Source organism: Ambystoma mexicanum, chromosome 13, assembly GCF_040938575.1.
Source record: "Ambystoma mexicanum isolate Mex_15411 chromosome 13, UKY_AmexF1_1, whole genome shotgun sequence".
Classification (NCBI taxonomy): Eukaryota; Metazoa; Chordata; class Amphibia; order Caudata; family Ambystomatidae; genus Ambystoma; species Ambystoma mexicanum.
Window position 1 is genome coordinate 753,503,333 of NC_090938.1, and position 17,870 is coordinate 753,521,202.

The window sequence follows — 17,870 nt, forward strand, 5'->3', positions numbered from 1 at the left end:
AATACAAACGGTTCTATGGGTTCAGATACTTCAGTGGAGAACAGACACCACCCCCTCATCCCTCCACCAGATAGAGAGAGCGAGCATTCCACAAGGAAAGGCTATGTGGGTTCTGATGCTCCAGAGGAGAGCGGGCAAAGTCCCACCATCACTCTACCACAGAGAGAGATCATTCCATGAGGGAGCGCTGCACAGGTTCTGATGCTTCATACAGACAGGACACCACAACCACCATCCCCCTACCACAGAGAGAGAGCATTCCACGAGGGAGCACTCCACAGGTTCTGATGCTTCATAGTAGAGTGGACACCACCACCACCATCCCGCTACCACAGAGAGAGAGCATTCCACGAGGGAGCGCTGCGCAGTATCTGATGCTCCAGAGGAGAGTGGACACCACGACCACCATCCCTCTACCACAGAGAGAGAGCATTCCACGATGGAGCACTGTGCAGTATCTGAGGCTCCAGAGGAGAGCGGGCAAAGTCCCATCATCACTCTACCACAAAGACAGAGCATTCCACGGGAGAGCACTCCACAGGTTCTGATGCTTCATAGTAGAGTGGACACCACGACCACCATCCCTCTACCACAGAGAGAGAGCATTCCACGAGGGAGCACTGCGCAGTATCTGATACTCCAGAGGAGAGCTGGCAAAGTCCCACCATCACACTACTATTGAGAGAGAGCCTTCCATGAGGGGGAGCACTCCACAGGTTCTGATGCTTCATAGCAGAGTGGACACCCTGACCACCGTCCCTCTACCAGAGAGAGAGAGCATTCCACGAGGAAGCACTCCACAGGTTCCGATTTTCCATAAGAGAACGGACACCACTACCACCTTCCCAGTACCAAAGAGAGAGAGCATTCCAAAGGGAAAGTGTTTAAGCGATTCTGATGCTCCATAGCAGAGCAGACTTTGCCCTCACTAACCATCTACCGGAGGAAAACAGCATTTCTGAAGGAACTGTTCCATGGGTTCTAATGCTTCACAGGAGAGTGGTCACTGCGCCCACCATCCCTCCATCACATAGAGACCATTCCATGAGAAAATTCTCTATGGGCCCTGATGCTCCATGGTAGAGCAGTCACTGCCCCTGCTATCCCTCTAACACAGAGAGAGGACGTTACAAGAGCAAGTGTTCCCTGGGTTCTGATGCTCCATAGGACAGCAGACACAGCACCCACCATCCCTCTACAACGAAGAGAGAGTATTCCATGAGGCGATGCTCTGTGGGTTTTGATGCACCATAGAACAGTGGCACCACACCCACCAGTCCACTACCACATAGAAAAAACATTCCACAAGGAAGTGATCCACAGGCTCTGATGCTCCATAGAAGAGCGGACACCACCGCCATCTCTCTCCCACAGAGAGGCAGCATTCCACAAAAATGTGCTCCATAGAAGAGTGGTGCCACCCCTCCCAACCCTCCACCACAGAGTGGGAGCATTGCACGCAACGTTCTTTGTGGCTTCTGATGCTTTCAAAGAATGGCCTGTATGGGAACGAAGGAGGTATTTTGTCTCTCCATCAATTGAATCTTTGTATTGAAGCTCAACCCATCCAAAAAAGAACGTAAGATCAGTGGCATTAGATGTTTGAACTCTGTGCCAATTCCCTGGCCGGATGTAATGGGGCCTTACCCACTCCCTTCACCTACTGTGAGGAATCTTAGAAGACTCATGCTAGAACCACAGATCAAAGCCATCGCAAGAGGCTGATTCATCGAACTCCACACCATGTGGCGTAGCATATCTTACCTGTCCTTCACAGACGAAACAAAGGCATTTGTCTCCTTACTTCTATCAAGACTTGATTATTCCAACAGCCACTCCCTTGAACTAACAGACTATCTACTTAAGAAATTCCAAAGAGTCAACAATGTGGCAGCGATACTACTAATTAGACTGAAAAGAGTGTAACGAGGAGCTCCAGTATGCAGAGCACTCTACTGGCTCCCAATCAACAACAGCATCGCTTCAAAGCCCCATGCATCGCTCACTGCTCCTACTACGGCAAATGCCTAAACGCCACCAGAAGGAAATTCATGCACTGCAGACCCTCAAAAACAGTAAGAACTAGCAGCAACGAATGTGTAACAATAACACATTTCGGCCAGAAATGGCATGTAGGCTTCAGATTCTTCTTCAAAGTAGCCAAACTTTGGAATGCAATACCCAGAAACCTATGCACACAAGACCACCTAACTTTTTAAAAACCAGCTAAAAACACGACTTTTAAACCCTTCACCCCTATGAGACGACCACCTAGAACTGCTCACCATTGGACCCAGCAGACTCATCCTTCACCCACCGATATCACTGTCAAAGCTACAGAAAATCACGCGAGCCTTCCTGCACCCCACTGGCCAACCCACCACAATGGACCTACAAGGACTGAACAATATGCAACCAAAAGGATGTAAAGGTGCACACAGGATCACACAATTAGTCAGAATAATACTCAATGATGGAGGACTCGGTGCACGTCGAATCCAAGCTTTATTCAAACAATGTATCCAAGCCGGGACAGCATACAAACATTTCATACTCATAGCTCTCACATTTTGAATGATGCCAAGTAAGTTATGTGGCAGTTTACAAAACCTATGGGAAAGTGGGGTTGGTTAAAGGCTCAAACTACATATAGGATGTGTAGGGGTTAGTCACTCTATTGGTTAATACCTATCTGATGGCTCCACCTAGACCCATCCCATTACTGGTACTATTTCTAATTGGTTGGTGGTATTCATCACAGGCGGTGTGGCAAGGGGACTTCTTATTGGTTGGCATCTAGCTTACCAAACTTGGACACCCTGACAAGAGGTCAAGATATGATATGATATGATATTGCATTTATAATTCGCCTATACACAAGTATTTCACGGTGTGCGATATGAGCGAAACATAAGTGCAGGAACAGACTTCCATGGTCTGCCATACTTCCAATTAATGAATGCTCTTAATCATGCAGAGGTGATGAGGCCTTCTCTTTCCTTTGTAGTTGGCCTTGTGTGCTGTCTGGTGTCTGCACATGTACTGAGGGAGTTCTGCAGGTGTCCTTTGTGTGGTTGGCTTGTAATGAATAGCCAGTGTTTCTTGTATCTGGATCACGTGTTAGGGTACCATGTTTGAGAGTGGATTTACTTCTATTTATTGAGGTTTTGGCTAATTCTAACGTGCATGTTGTGTTCTTTGTGGTCACTCATGGCGCTAGTCAGTTACTTTCTATAAAGTCTTTTGGGTTGCTTATCTCGTACACCTGGACATCAGTGGTTGTTTGTGCTCTTATTAAAATTGATTAACTGGGGACTCTACCGCTTCTCATCCTGGGAGCTGGTATCACGTTCATGAGTTCTGTTCCTCTATTACTCCCTTCCTAGATTCTGACCATGGCTCTGACAGTGAGCGACTGTCTGGGCTCTGCACAGGTTTCTAGAATACATGTAAGCTCAGCATCTTGGGTCTTGAGGCCTTGTTAATTCTGAGGTCTGCTGCGGCCTCTGCGTTAGGAAGACTCCTGTCTTCCGATCTCAGTATTGGCGCCCTATTGCCATGTCTATTCATCCTGTATGTCTGCCATGCGATGATGTTCCTGCCTGTCTATTGAGTAACTTATCTACCTATAATTCAACTGCCCTTTCGGTGTAGTGAGTCAATTTCTTGGTATAAAGGAACCTTTTGTCTTCTACTGAGTTGCACTGTGTACACTGCACACTATTCGTGCATTCTACAAACTACTTTTAGTCCTTACTTGTGTTGCGCAATCCAGCTAATCCTTTATGTCATTTTGCAAGTATATTCACTTTGGTTAAGCATTTTTTTCACATATCTCAGTTTAAGTCATTTTGTCAACCACTCCTAGGGCTCTGGGGTGACATGGCTGTCTCAGTTTTGCACCGTTTCTTGCCTTTGTGGTACTGGGGCGGGTCTGGGTCAGAAGGTACAATGATGTATTCACCCGTGTCATCACAAGGGAAATTAACAATTACCAGTGGATCCAGGCAACAAGCAGTCTAGCTACTCCAACGACAGGTGCAAACTACCACGGATCCTACCATGCTTGCATGTTTACATCGTCCCCTCCCCTCCCTCTACTTTTTCGCCATCTATCCACCCACCGTCTACCTCACCAAACTTCACTTCATATGTCCACCCACAACTTATCAACCTCTCTCTAAATGTCACCCTTCTGCCTTCCACCACACCGGGGATCTGCCCCACTCACGACAATCACAGGCCTAGTGAGTACCATAGGGAGATTACCAAACCATGAACAGCCTTCCTCTTTTCAGCTCTACCACACGCCCCTGTCCCAGTATCCCATTACCAACCTCCTCCTCTTTTCTTATAGAACCATGCCCAATGAGTCAAACTAAATGGCAGAGGTGTACTTTACAAGACAATGTTTTAATTATGAAAGGGTCACCTCTACGGGCTTGAAGGGGATCCCTGCCATCTTGTGCATGAGGTTTGGTCTCTCTCTCCCGCCAAATGGGGGGTCTCTAGTGGCATTGGTGAAATTGCACTGGGGCATGTGCACACATTGTTAACTGCATCAGGGCAGGCGATCTAGCAATGTCCGTCACTCACTCCTACTTAATGTAGTGTAATGTAAAGAGGTCTTACATAGCGCCCTTCTGACGATAATGTGGGCTTTGCTGCGTATGGCTCTGTAAGAAAGGACAAAAGGGTGTGTTAGCTAGATAGAGGGAAGGCCGGATGCAGGTCAGAAGTGCCCGTTACCTGTGTATAAGATGTTTGTGGTTGGCACAGACCGGTTGGTTAGCCATATGGACAGCCCTCGACTGTGGAGTGCAAACATTGACAGCATGGTTGTTGATAGAAGATGGCTAGGGTCTGAATATGTTAAGTACAGTAGACCTGGGACATCAACTGAAGGAGTGTGGGAGGTGGAAGGATGCAAGATTTTAGCTGTGAGGAGTTAGTTGAGGGATGATGGGAGTGGAGAGTGGGGAGTGAGGGTGTTGTCACTTCCTGGCTCTTGGTTGTGGAGTCCACTGAGATTAAGGGGAGGATGAGTGTCACGTAGCAGAGGATCCATGAATCAAATTGTTTTCCCACAGATGGTAATACCAAGAGTTTCAAAAGTTGCTTGTCGTAAATTACCCCAGGTTTCTTGTGCACAGTTTTTAGTCGGTTGCTCTAATTTTTCGTTTTTTTCAAAGCGGTTGGTTGAAAAGCCAAATCTTGAGCTGTTTCCAGAAAATCTCACAACCAGGCAGAGGTGTTTCGGTAGCGTGTTCCACAGGTTCCTCCTTGCCATTTCTTGTTGTTGAAGTTGGGGAGTAGGACTAGTGCAGTATTGAATTGAAGTCCAAAAACCCACACACACAGTTGGAAATGATCAGCTTTGATGCACGCTGTTTTGTGTCTCAACATCACCCATGCAGCCAAACTCCCGTTAGAGGCGTTACTGATGACTTTTGATGATTTCTCTTGCAGGGATCTTTTCACAGAATCTCACAGTTTCTCAGCCAAAATCCCAGAGTGTAACAGAGGGAGACCCGGTGTCCTTAGAGTGCACATACAACACCAGCAAGAGGGGCACACGCATTGGCGTCTACAAGTGGTATTTTAACGGGTCCTCCTCTAACATGACCGAGGTTGAGGTGTCCAACAGCTCCAGCCCATTTATGGAGCGGGTTTTCATAAAGGACCCCTCCATCTTTGCATCTCAGCAAAGGGCAGACATAGAACTTAGCAATGTCAGATACAACGATACAGGAACCTATATCTGCGAGGTGGAGATCTTCATGCTCACGAACTGCAAAGCACGTGGAAACGGGACTCGGCTGCTGGTGCTAGAGGGTGAGATTGGCTCGTGTCTTCCGTCCCTCCATTGTGATCACATAATACGTGCAACTCATCTCTTCCCCAAGCTATGACCTTCCCGCTCATGATCCAACAAATGCCCCAATAAATTAAACTTCAAGAGTATAGGTGCAACATTTGATACTTAGCTGTGGAGTCCCCCAAGGTTCTTCCCTTTCACCTTCCACTTATTACTGCTTTCAAGCATTCTGTCATCATTGGAAGTCAGATCCCACAAACTCACATATACACAAACCTACCAATATGTTTTGCAGAATAATGCCCACCTCATGGAGCCGAACCAAAGATGTTCCATGGACCACTCCACATATCCTATTCCTTTCAGCGCCTTACCACCGTAGTGTCCACTTCCACACCCAGGAACAGCAATTTGCCACACACTGTAAATGGTTCACTGCCCCCTCACTTTTTTCAGACAAGTCGGGGAATGGAGGGGGGAAGTGGGAATGGCACCCTTTCAGCCCCCATTGCTCCCACAACATTTCTAACCCTTATCACAATGGTCCAAAAAGCAGGTCCAGTCCAGTCTTTCAAGAGGAACACTACTGTATAATTGTGTTTCCATCCTTCTTCACCACCACTGAGCTGCCCACACAGCACACAAGCTCCCTGTCCAATCGAGTCAGCGTGTGTGTGACTGGTGGTGGGGTCTTTGTGTATCTGAGATGTTTGATCCATTCATTGCAGGAGTCCTCTAGAAGTTATAATTACCTGCAGGGAATGCATTAGTCTGTCAAACACACTCACAGCAACAGGGATTGTATTTTGGGTAATAACTGCTTAAGAATTGGGAACACGTAATTCACAAACACATACCAATTGCTGCTATAACTAACAGGCACTGGCTCCTATCAACAACACAAACAGTCCACTGAGCTTCCATTCCAACTTCCTGTGGCATGCTCGCGTTGTGTGTGAACATTGGCTTGCTGCACTGGTGCTGTACATCTTCTCTGAGCAGGAAGATTTCACTGCTGCCAAAGGTGGGGGGTGGAGAGGGGGTGGAGAGAGAGAGAGAGAGAAAGAGAGTGAGAGAGAGAGAGAGAGAGAGTGTGTGTGTGTGGTGTGTGGTGTGTGTGGGTAAAGGAACGTGGGTAAAAGACCCACTACAGGTAGAAACTTCAACTAATCCCAAGAACGAATGCTTTCCCGTCATTGCAACTCTCTTGTGCCTCAATGACGCTGTCTTTCTAAATGTCTTCCAGCTCCAAAGGAAGGACTTGGAAGCCCTGGCACGCGTAGTGATTGGATCGCGTTCTACAGCGCTGCTGGTGCGGTCTTTCTGCTTCTCGCCGCTGTGCTCCTGACCGTATTCCTGCGCACTCGGAAACCAGGTGAGCGTTGTTTGGTTCCGTAGTCCATCTTTTCTGGTCCCCAAACGACGCAAAATGTTTCCCCAGTGTTCAAAGGCACATGAAAGCTTTCATTTCTGGGCATGGAAGCCGAGCAGTATAATGGCACTATTGCGGTTTGCTTGCTGATAAGAAGCACATGTAAATCACCATTGGGGATATATTAACTTACCTGTGTTGTAGCGATGCATTTACTTATTCCGGACAATCTGAGTAGCTCTTCTATTTTCCTTCGGAGACTCACGTGGCAGAAAGGTAGGTTGTCATTGTAATGCGTTATTTATATCGCGCTCAGTACCCAGAGGTTTTTAAGCACAGACCCGGGATCGAACTTGCTCTGCGTTGTCTTGTTTCCAATACGGGCGCGTTGCCACTGAGTTATACACGTCCTCAATTCTTAAGGATGACCAGTCTTCCTATAATTGTTCAGGTGCTAACACAGGCCTCTCTCTCTCTGCCTGTTTTCCTTTTGGAGCAAAGCCTCTGGTTTATCTGTACGTCCCGGGCAACATACAAACTCCTTAAAAAGTGCTATTGACCAGTCAGACCCAATTTATAAATTCTCGCATAATCTTAAAAAATGCGTTGGTCATCAACGTGTCATTGGGGCTCATTTTATTAAAAAGAGTAATTTGGCGGCGGAGAGCAGTTACGTCACTTACGTCTTGACATACATGTAAGCGGCTCGTCCCGCCAAATTTTCGTCATTTGCACGGTGCAGTGCAAACGTGCAGGACAAAAGGCAGCGTGCACATCTGTATGCCGCCTTTTGTACTGCACATTTGCACTGAGCAGTGCAATTTGAGTAAACGCTGCCAGGCACCGTTTACTTTTAATTGTGAGCGTCACTTGCCATGCAAGCAGCGCTCACAATTAAATACTGTCCAGCATGCGAACATGCCAGGCATCCTTTATTTTTCGTTGTGAACACTGCTTACCACACACGCATGGTGCAGTGTTCACAATTACGTTTCATTGTAATTGTACACGCTGCCTGCCATGGATCCCTAGGAGGTACGCCTGCTTCCAGACTCCATAGGGATCTCCAGCATTTGCACTGACATGAAAATCCACGCCCATTGCAATGTCTGCCAATGAAATGGCCACCAAATCGTCTCTGAAAGAGTGTTTTTCATTAGTGTTTGAAGCAGTCATGTCTGTCCAGTAGTGAAAAGTAACACAACTTTAGGAAATGCGAACAGACGAGGCCAAGAACTCTTTCTGAACTCTATGGAGAGTGGATTTTTGCATCTCTTACTTTTCCTGACGCCATTAAAGCTGACAATTGCCCACCTTTTCAAGGACATGAGTTTGAAGAGTTCCTATAAACGTGAGGCATATTGCAAGGGCAGACCACCGCAGTAGGGCCGGGAGCTACCCGCGATGCCAGAAAGTTCATGCACACCCTGAGCAAAACGTTCTGCACAGCCCTGAGGCAAGGTAGGTGCATGGCACAAGCTCTCCATCAATTCCTTTGAGGATACAGAGTGACACCACAAGCATCCACCAGAGCGGCTCCTGCTGAAGTCCTCAAGAAAAGACTGGTCAGGTGCATCAGTACCGCCCAGTGATCCTCATCAATGAGCAGGACATGCGAGAGACGCCAGTGGCTATCAACGCCAAGGAAAGCCTTCATAGAAATGTTCTCCTATCATTCTTTGGCATGGGTGTCACCTGACATAACCATTAAGTCTATCTTTTGAACCAGAACCCTGGTCAGTGAGTAACGTAAAAGGATCAGTGGTCAATGCCAAAGGAACCTGTAGCAGACCTCCTGCAACCACAGACTGTTTTAAAAGGCACTGGCCCTCATTACAACACTGGAGGTAACCCATGGCGCTATTAGCACCATGGTTGCTGCCGGTGTTGTAACGAGTCCGCCAATGTTCAATGGGGAATTACCACCCCATTCCAAGGTTGGCAGGGCGGTAATTCCCCATTGAATATTGGCTCTTCCCCATTCCCATTTTTGCCCCATAGGGCTCAATGGGACTGGGAAAGGCGGTAATTACGGTTTGCGCAAATTGTGGTACCGTAATTACCTCGAAGGTCCCTTTGCAGGTCCCTATTTTAACGGCTGGTTCTGACCAGCCGTTGAGGTCGGGTCCCGCAAAGGGACCTCGTAATTAGGCGCAAAGGGGTTAACGGCGCCACAGCCTTTTACGGCGCCGTTAACCCCTTAGCGCCAGGGTCGTAATGACCCCGCTGTAACAGTTTATTGAGACGCCCCCCTCAACACAGGGAGTCCCTTCCCTCCTCAATCAAGTGATTATTCAACAAACTGTTTAACAGATTCTTTTCTTAGCGCTATCTCAGACACATATCACGCCCCTTGGTTCCCTCGCCCCTGAGCCAACAATGAGCCAAGAGCCAGGCCGGTGTACGGGGAATATATTGGTGTTCATTTAAAATAAAAGTAATAGAAATTAGCACGGAAATGTTAAACACCACTTTATCCGTGGCACAACAAAATCAACGTCTCTCAGCAGAAACAGATCACAAAAGTGAATGAAAAAGAGCACAGACACACAGACACAATTCTTACTTTCTGCTAATATAATTGCGCCCAAACATTTGGTTTAAAACAAACACAGGGCGATTTATGGCTTTGTTTTTCAGACCCCCCTTGCTTTGGTCTATTTTGGGAAGTCAGACAGAACAATTGGATTGCTTTGGGGAATTTGAGATTTCAGACCCCCCGTTCTGAAAGGCATGTGTTGGGGAAGCTGGATTAAAAGGTTGGACTGATTTAAGAACAAAGACACCCCTCTTCCTCAAGAAGTCGGGGTCAGCTAGACAATGATTACTCATTTAAAATATAGGCTATAGTTTTCAGCGGACACTGGGAAGTGAGCTTTGTTAATTTCGAATTTTAACACAATTCACCCCGTACTGTTCTGCCAAATGGGGAATTAATTAAAATCATATCTTTGGTTACATAGGCTAAGGATCTGCACAGTTTCACCTCCCACCCACTATAAAGGGAAAGGATTCAAGGCAAGCAGACTCCCCCCACCTTTTGGTTTTCCAGGGCTTAGTTCTACTTACATAGCAAGCCTCTGTTTAAGGTTCAGGAAAGCCAGCTGCATCTCGGGACACTCTGGAAAGATAGGGCAGGGGTCTGGTCACTCCACTCTCAAAGATCTTTACACGCCCGCTTTTCCTCATCCTTGATGCACTGGGTATCTCCTACACCAACTACGCGGACGATACCCATATCCTCCTCACCCTTACTAGCAACTATGACACAGACTCCACTACTCTCAACAACATTTACAACACCAACCAAGCATGGAGGGCAGCTAACGGGCTATGCCTCAATTCTGACAAGACAGAACTCCTCCTGGTAGGTTCATCTGACACTCTTAAAAACCTCGACACACAGTTCAGCCACTTCACCATTGACTCTATTAAAATCCCAGTTTCTGACTCAGTCAAAACCCTCAGAGTCTATCTGCATTCTAGCCTATCCATGAACAGACAAGTCAATTCCCCTCGCTGCCTCTGCGGCTTACCATGCTAAACTCATTAACGCACCTAGGCCTTTTCTCTCCAAAGAGAAGTGCACCAACATAACCAGAGCCATTACTGGCTCAAGGCTTAACTATTCTAATATACACTTCTTAGGGACATCCATAAAAAACCTGGAAAGACTACAAGTCATCCAGAACAATGCGCTCCTCGCAGCTCAAGGCATTTCCAAAATAGAACACATTACGGCTGCCAGAAAATCAGCCCACTCACTCCCAATAAAAGAGAGGATCATATTCAGGACATTGACACTGACCCACAAGTGCATCCACCTCTCCGCACCTGACTACCTATCGCAAAGGATCCACCCGCCACCTACACAAGGCCAACTAGAACACCCTACGCCAAAATGCTTTGTGTGCCCATGGTAAAGAGAACTAGAGCAGGTGGCGCTAGCTTCCCCTACCTCGCACCCTCACACTGGAATGCCCTACCTCCTACCTTTCTAGGCGAGGTATCTCTCATGGCATTCCGTAAAGCCATGAAAACTACGCTCTTCGCCTCATGTACCCCACAATCACCAGCATCACTTGATAACCTTCAAAATGTATTTATACATTGACTATGTACCCTAATGTATCAATGTACAACATGTAAATGTATTGCCCAGCTGTACCTACCCTGTAACTAAGTGCCCCACAAGTAACAGCGCCTCGATGCCCAAGGGCTGTTTGTGCGCTATAGAAATGTAATAAATTAATTAATTAATTAATTAATTAATTAATACATAAAATGGCCTCCCACTCTCCACCACAGGACCCAGTCAACTTTGAGGTCTTCCTAGAAATAGACAGCTCCACCCAGACGCACTCTCAGCAATGTCCTCTGGTGTCTCCTTACAGATGTCAGATGGTAAGTTTCAGCAGCCTTCCTGGTGGTCTGTCTCTTCTCTCTGTCCTCCTGTTTTTCTCCTTTTTCTGTCTCCCTGGATTTTATGCCCCCTGTCCTAGTGCAGTCCCCCTTATATAGCAGCAAAGACATCACCAATTTTACAATCTTGGGGAAGTACCCTGCAATAATCCCTGCCCCTAAAATTGGACAGTTACTACTCTCTCACCTCCCAACCCAGCTTCCAAGTCAGGATTGGTTTAGGGGTTTGGAACAACATATGGCTATTGCTATTTGTAATCACCCCTTTCGAAAGAACAAAGAAATATCGGGGCTGAGTACCACAAATGAAATACACCAATCACAGGCTGAAAAGATACAAGTATCTTTCATTACTGTACAGTTTACAAAGCAAAACAGAAAGCTATCAGGCTCCCAACACCTTGCAGTGTGTACCAGCCGACACAGAGAGGAGAGAGAGTGCTGGACATCCAAACACTAGCATTTTTATACATTTCCTACAATATTGTACAGCCTCTCTTCACGTTAATAATTTGTGGTCCAGAGTTCGTGCCTAGTTCACATACAGATTTTACAATATTATGCAAAGGATTACATAATTTTGTATTTCAATGAAGACACAATAGTGATGTATGTTCCCGGATCCCGCGGTAAGCCTTATTTCAAGAGTTTCCACAATGTAGTTCAGCTAAAGCATACGCTGGAGGGTTGTCCTTCACTGTCCCAATGTTTATACAAGGATGAGGCTTGTGAGCGCAGACAACACTTGAATGACAGTTCATATGAAGTGCAAGGTCTCTTTGCTCAGTTTAAACAGTCGGCTCTCGGACAACCTAAACATTAACAGAACTCAAAGGTAGTAAGGCTTGGCTGCAAGTCGAGAACACAGTCCACCATTTTAGAATGTAGAACACGAGTGGAAATCAAAATGGCGGATGAATCTTAAAATGGTGGCGAAGTTAACCCAAAAATCGAAACTTTGCAATGTGGTTTTCCATGTAGCGCGAATGGATTTAGGCCAATATAAATAATAAGGAGGCACTATATAATTACGGTTTAACAAACCCTCCTTTTGGCCTAAGCCAAGAGCTTTACTAAAAATATTTGCTTTACTCGTAACTCCACGTTTCAATGTCCATATATCCCGAATCACATTCATCAGATACATCAATCGCCATTAAATCCCTGACAGTAAGATCCTTCATCGCGAAAACATTAGTCATCTTTTCGGGTGCATGTATTTTCAATCCTAATGTTCCTACTGTTTGTGGACAACATCCCCCTAACATCGAACATATGGCAGGAAGACATTGTATGCAACAACAGCAGAACAATAGAATACCAAGGATTACCACCAAGGCTGAGAAGAGTTTCCATCCCCAAGACCGTAAAGAGCCCCAGAACCAAGCACTAAGATTCCAATTACCCTTGGGAACATGTACTTCTGTACTTAGGACGTGCAGATTTTGTATTGCCTTGAATATGGTAGGGGAGGAGTCAGGTACAAAAACGCAACAAGCAGATCCCTCCAATTTACATACTCCACCACGCTCTGCCAGGATGACGTCTAACACCATCCGGTTCTGTAGAGCCTCTAATCTAATTGCTTTCTGTTCTAACGTCATATTGTAGGGTATATTGGTGGTCCGGTTGATGGTTCTCTCCAATACTCTTGCCAGTCTCCTAATATCCTCGGAATTCATGATCTGTCCCCAAAATGGCACATAGGATTTCACTACATCACCCATGACCTGTGAAGGAGTATCACTTTCCTCGTCCTGCCTTGGACAAGCTCTAGAGACCTTAGAGGTGCTAGCTACAAATACCCTTGGTAGCAAGATACCTAAATAACAAGTAGCCTGCCAATCGCTACGTAGCCAAGGATAATCTTCATTCCCGCAAACAAAATAAACGGGATCATCTACATACAAAGGTCTGTCCTCACTCGTCAAATTCGCAATATTGGAACAGCCCTCAAAAGTACCCATTGACTAAGAACCGTTCCTTTGTATGCAGAAGGAAACAGAGTTGGGGCTGTGATTGATAGTGTAAGAAGGAGGCGTGGCATCCTGGTTGCCTACGGGAGCCATCTTGAAAGAAATTAGCAATTGGAAAGGTCTAGAAAGTCTATCAGAAGACCTAATAGAAGCAACATTAAGCTTGCTCCTATTCGCAAAGAGGGAACATCCCAGGGGTGTCAGGACTCGCCTTTCAAACTCATTCAAATTAGTCCCGTCAAAGTTCCCTGAGATTAGCATTCCAACGACCAAAGAATAGTGCCCTTAGAGAGGCGTAGCATTCAGTAGTTGGAGGCAAACGATGAATATACCAGCCCAACCCTTTTTCCCCGTGTTGTGGCAAATGGGAACATATCCAGCAATTAGTTCTGTTCAAATTGCATGGGTCGCATTTATGATTAACAAAAGAGTATTGTTGTGATAACTCTGTCTGTGTTGGGAATCCCTCGAAGATAGAGTGTGCAGAGGCACGAAAGGAGAAGACATAGTGGGAACACTCTCAGTGGGTATCAAAGTTTCAAGTGGACGCACCCCTTCAATATACCAAAACCCAAGAGCAATTACCACTGTCAGACCAGTTAACATAATTACAAGAAAACAGTACGTCCTCACGGACCATGAATTTTTCTGTCCAATGTCTTTGTTAGCCACACAATCGATCGGTTGCTCCGTACGAGTAGATATAGCGACAGGGATTGTTCGTCGAAGCTCGTTCCGGGAAGTTTCTGCGACAGACTCCTTAAGTTTGTTTGTTGGTGATCTCCTGACCACGTGATTTATCTTGATTGAAGATAGTTTTCCGGTCTCGGCCACTTACTTATGTTTCAGCGAGAGTGGCAAAGGACTAGCTCAACAGTCATTTCCTGTGGGCACAGATGTGCTGTGCTAACTCTAGTGCCGTGGATGCAGATCGTACATTAAGACTCCAGGCACTGAGGGATCTGCGAACAGTGTGTCGTTGCTTCCTGATGGAAGTGGTGAAACAGAGGCAAGATTGCTCAAGGGTGCAGAAAGATCTGAATAAGAATTCAAAGACAAAGCAGCAGTCTCCCCAGTGCCCACGGGCTCAGGAAGATCTCTGAAACACCCTTGATGTTGTTCAAGACAGATTGATCACCAGAAGCAGAACAAGTAGTTTCCTTCTTTTCTACTCCGTCATGTGGCAAAGGAAAAGATATCTTCTTGTTGTGTGTGGTGTGTATCCAGTGCCAGCTACTCATATAGCAGTCTGTGTGGCCAACAGGACCTGGAATGGTCCTCCCCAGCGCGGTGCAAGACTGGATGCTCTCTCATATGACTTTGTGAGAACCCAATTCTTGGTCGAATTCTGTGACCTGGCCTCTCGTACTTAACTGGAAGGGCTTCTCGCACCTGTTGATAAATCAAATACAAGTTTTGAGTTAATTGGTCACAGTATTCAGCAAGAAGCAAATGCTCCACATCTTTCAACACTTTGGGCTTCGGCATATTCCAAATGTTAGCTGGCCTCCCCATCACTGTTTCATACGGGGAGAGTCCAGTTCTAGTCTGTGGGATCATCCACATGAACAGTAGAGCTATAGGTAAGGCCTCTGGCCATTTCAAATTACTGCTGGCACAGACCTTCGCAAGCTTATTCTTCAGGATACCATTATGGTGTTCTGCAAGTCCGGCACTCTGAGCGTGTCTAGCCGAATGGAACCATTTATCGATTTGTAATCCTGCGCATACTTGCAAGATGACAGCAGCAATAAAATGGGTGTCATTATCTGACCAGATGACCCTTGGCAAACCAAACCCAGGAAAATATTCCTTAAGCATGGTTTTCGCCGTTGTCATTGCTGTGGCATCTTTCACAGGGAAGGCTTCAACCCACTTGCTAAAGGCACAAATGACTACCAAAACATATTTGTAGTTATAGCAGCGCTCCATCTCGATGAAGTCGAAATGAATCACTTCAAAGGGCACGGAGGGGGGACCAAAACGACCCCTCGGTGTCGTTGTACCCTTTCCCACATTATGCTGTAAGCACACCATACAGTTTTGGACCAAACGCTCAGTAGTTTTTGAGATGATGACATTTACCCAAACAGGTTCTAGTAATTTTCAGATTTTCCTAGCACATATGTGAGTGGGACCATGAGCCATCGTAACCATGGTGATGACATATGCATCGGGTAGCATCCATCTTCCTTTTAAAATGTCTACCCAACAACCTTCCTCATCCAGGATTGCTAAACTCTCAGCCCAGTATTTAAGTTCTTCTGGAGTGGCATCAGCTTGTATATTCTTTATGGACTCAATCCCTTCATCTACTGTACAGGTATTTGTGGTTTCTGTTGTGACATACATTTCTGAGTATAAATCAGTAGCGGTCTGTTTAGCTATCCTGTCAGAAAAAGTGTTTCCTCTCCCTACATCATCTACTACCTTCTGATGTGCAGCGCACTTCATGATTGCTAGTTGAGTAGGAAGCACAAGTGCTGAGAGTAGCTGAACTATTAAGGTGCCATGTTGGATTTTTGTTCCGTGTGAGGTCAAGAAACCTTATTCTGCCCCCAGTCTACTGTAGTTGTGAATCATCCCAAAGGCCCACTGGCTATCTGTAAATATATTTACTCTAAGCCCTTTGGAAATTTCACAAGCTCGAGTCAGTGCGATAATCTCTGCGGCCTGCGCAGAGTTATGCAAAATTCTCTTGGTTTCCACGATCATGCTTAATGTAGTGATGGCATAAGCAGCAGTGGATGTACCATCCGGAAGTTTGAAGCAGGAGCCATCGCAAAACAGCTCCCCCCGTGGATCAATCAGAGGTCTATCATTTAAATCGATCCTGCCTTTAGTTTCTTGCTCTGTGGTATAAAGGCAGTCATGTGACACTTCATCACTGCAAGCAATGTCTTGCGGAAGAGGTAACAATTCAGCCGCATTCAATACGCAACACCTCTTAATTTGGATATGCGGTGCAAATAGGATCAGTTTGTATCTTGTTGATCGTGCGGAAGTAAGGTGTTGCGGTGCAAATAGGATCAGTTTGTATCTTGTTAATCGTGCGGAAGTAAGGTGTTGCGTTTGCGTTCTGCATAATAGAACTTCTACGGAGTGGGGTACCATCACGGTTAAAGTGTGACCTAAAACCATACCCTCACTTTGTTTTACAGATGCAGCAGCGACAGCTCTCAAACATCTCGGCAAAGCGCATGCAACAGGATCAAGTGTGGAGGAAAAATAACCGCACAGTCTATTCTTCCCCCCATGTTCCTGTGTTAACACAGCCAAAGCACATCCATCACATTCATGCACATACAACACAAAGGCCTCTTCATAATTTGGTGTGCCCAAAACCGGTGCTGAACACAGTGCAGTCTTGAGCAGATCAAAAGCTTTCTGGTGTTCCAAGTTCCACAGCAATGACAAAGAAATGCGCTTCTTTGTCAATGCCAACATTGGTTTTATCACTAGTGAAAGGTTCGGGATCAACTGTCTACAGTAAGAAGCCATTCCTATCAAGGCTCTGACTTCCTTCTGTGTGTTTGGGACAGACATGCTAGAAATGCTTTTTATCTGTTCAGGTGTCAATCTTCTTCCCTCCTTTGACAGGAGATAGCCTAAATAGGCGACCTCCTGTCGACAATACTGAAACTTTATTAATGAAGCTTTATGCCCATGATTTGCTAGGCCAATAAGCAATAACACAGTACCTTCCTTGCAAGCACTTTCTGAGTCTGCAGCTAAGAGAAGGTTGTCAGCGTACTGCAATAATGCACAAGTGGAATGCAACTCAAGTGTATCGAGCTGCTCTTTCAAAGCTCTACTATAAATGCTCGGACTCTCCGTGTACCCTTGTGGTGCACGGGTGAATGTAAACGAGCGTCCCCCTAAGGTTAACGTGAACAAATATCTACTATCCACGTGTATGCGAATGCTAAAGAAGGCATTCTTAAGATCCACCACACTAAAATGGGTAGCAGAAGCTGGGATCATTGTTAATATCGTAGTTACATCAGGCAAAATTGGAAATGTGGAGCAACAATCTTATTGATAGCCCGCAAATCGATAATGAAACGAAACGGGATCGCATTATCCCCCTTCTTATACACTGGTAAAATCAGGCTATTGCACAAACTTCCTGCAATTTCTTCAATTACCCCACAATGTACAAAGTAGGAGACTATGCTCTTCAAAGCTTGCTCACCATCAACTGAAATCTTATATTGTGGAATTCGAGGCAACTGGTTTCAAAACAATTTTAACAGGCTCAATTTGCATAATACCAAGATCA

The 17,870-nt window shown here is 45.9% G+C and overlaps 1 protein-coding gene across 1 annotated transcript in view; it reads left to right on the top strand.

The window, feature by feature from the left end:
* The window catches only part of LOC138521906 (uncharacterized), a 78,851-nt gene that overhangs the window by 26,533 nt on the left and 34,448 nt on the right, over positions 1–17,870 (top strand). The window contains exons 2-3 of the mRNA XM_069635066.1: positions 5,470–5,835; positions 7,065–7,193. Of these exons, the coding sequence (XP_069491167.1) occupies positions 5,470–5,835; positions 7,065–7,193 (495 nt within the window). The remainder of the gene's footprint in view (positions 1–5,469; positions 5,836–7,064; positions 7,194–17,870) is intronic.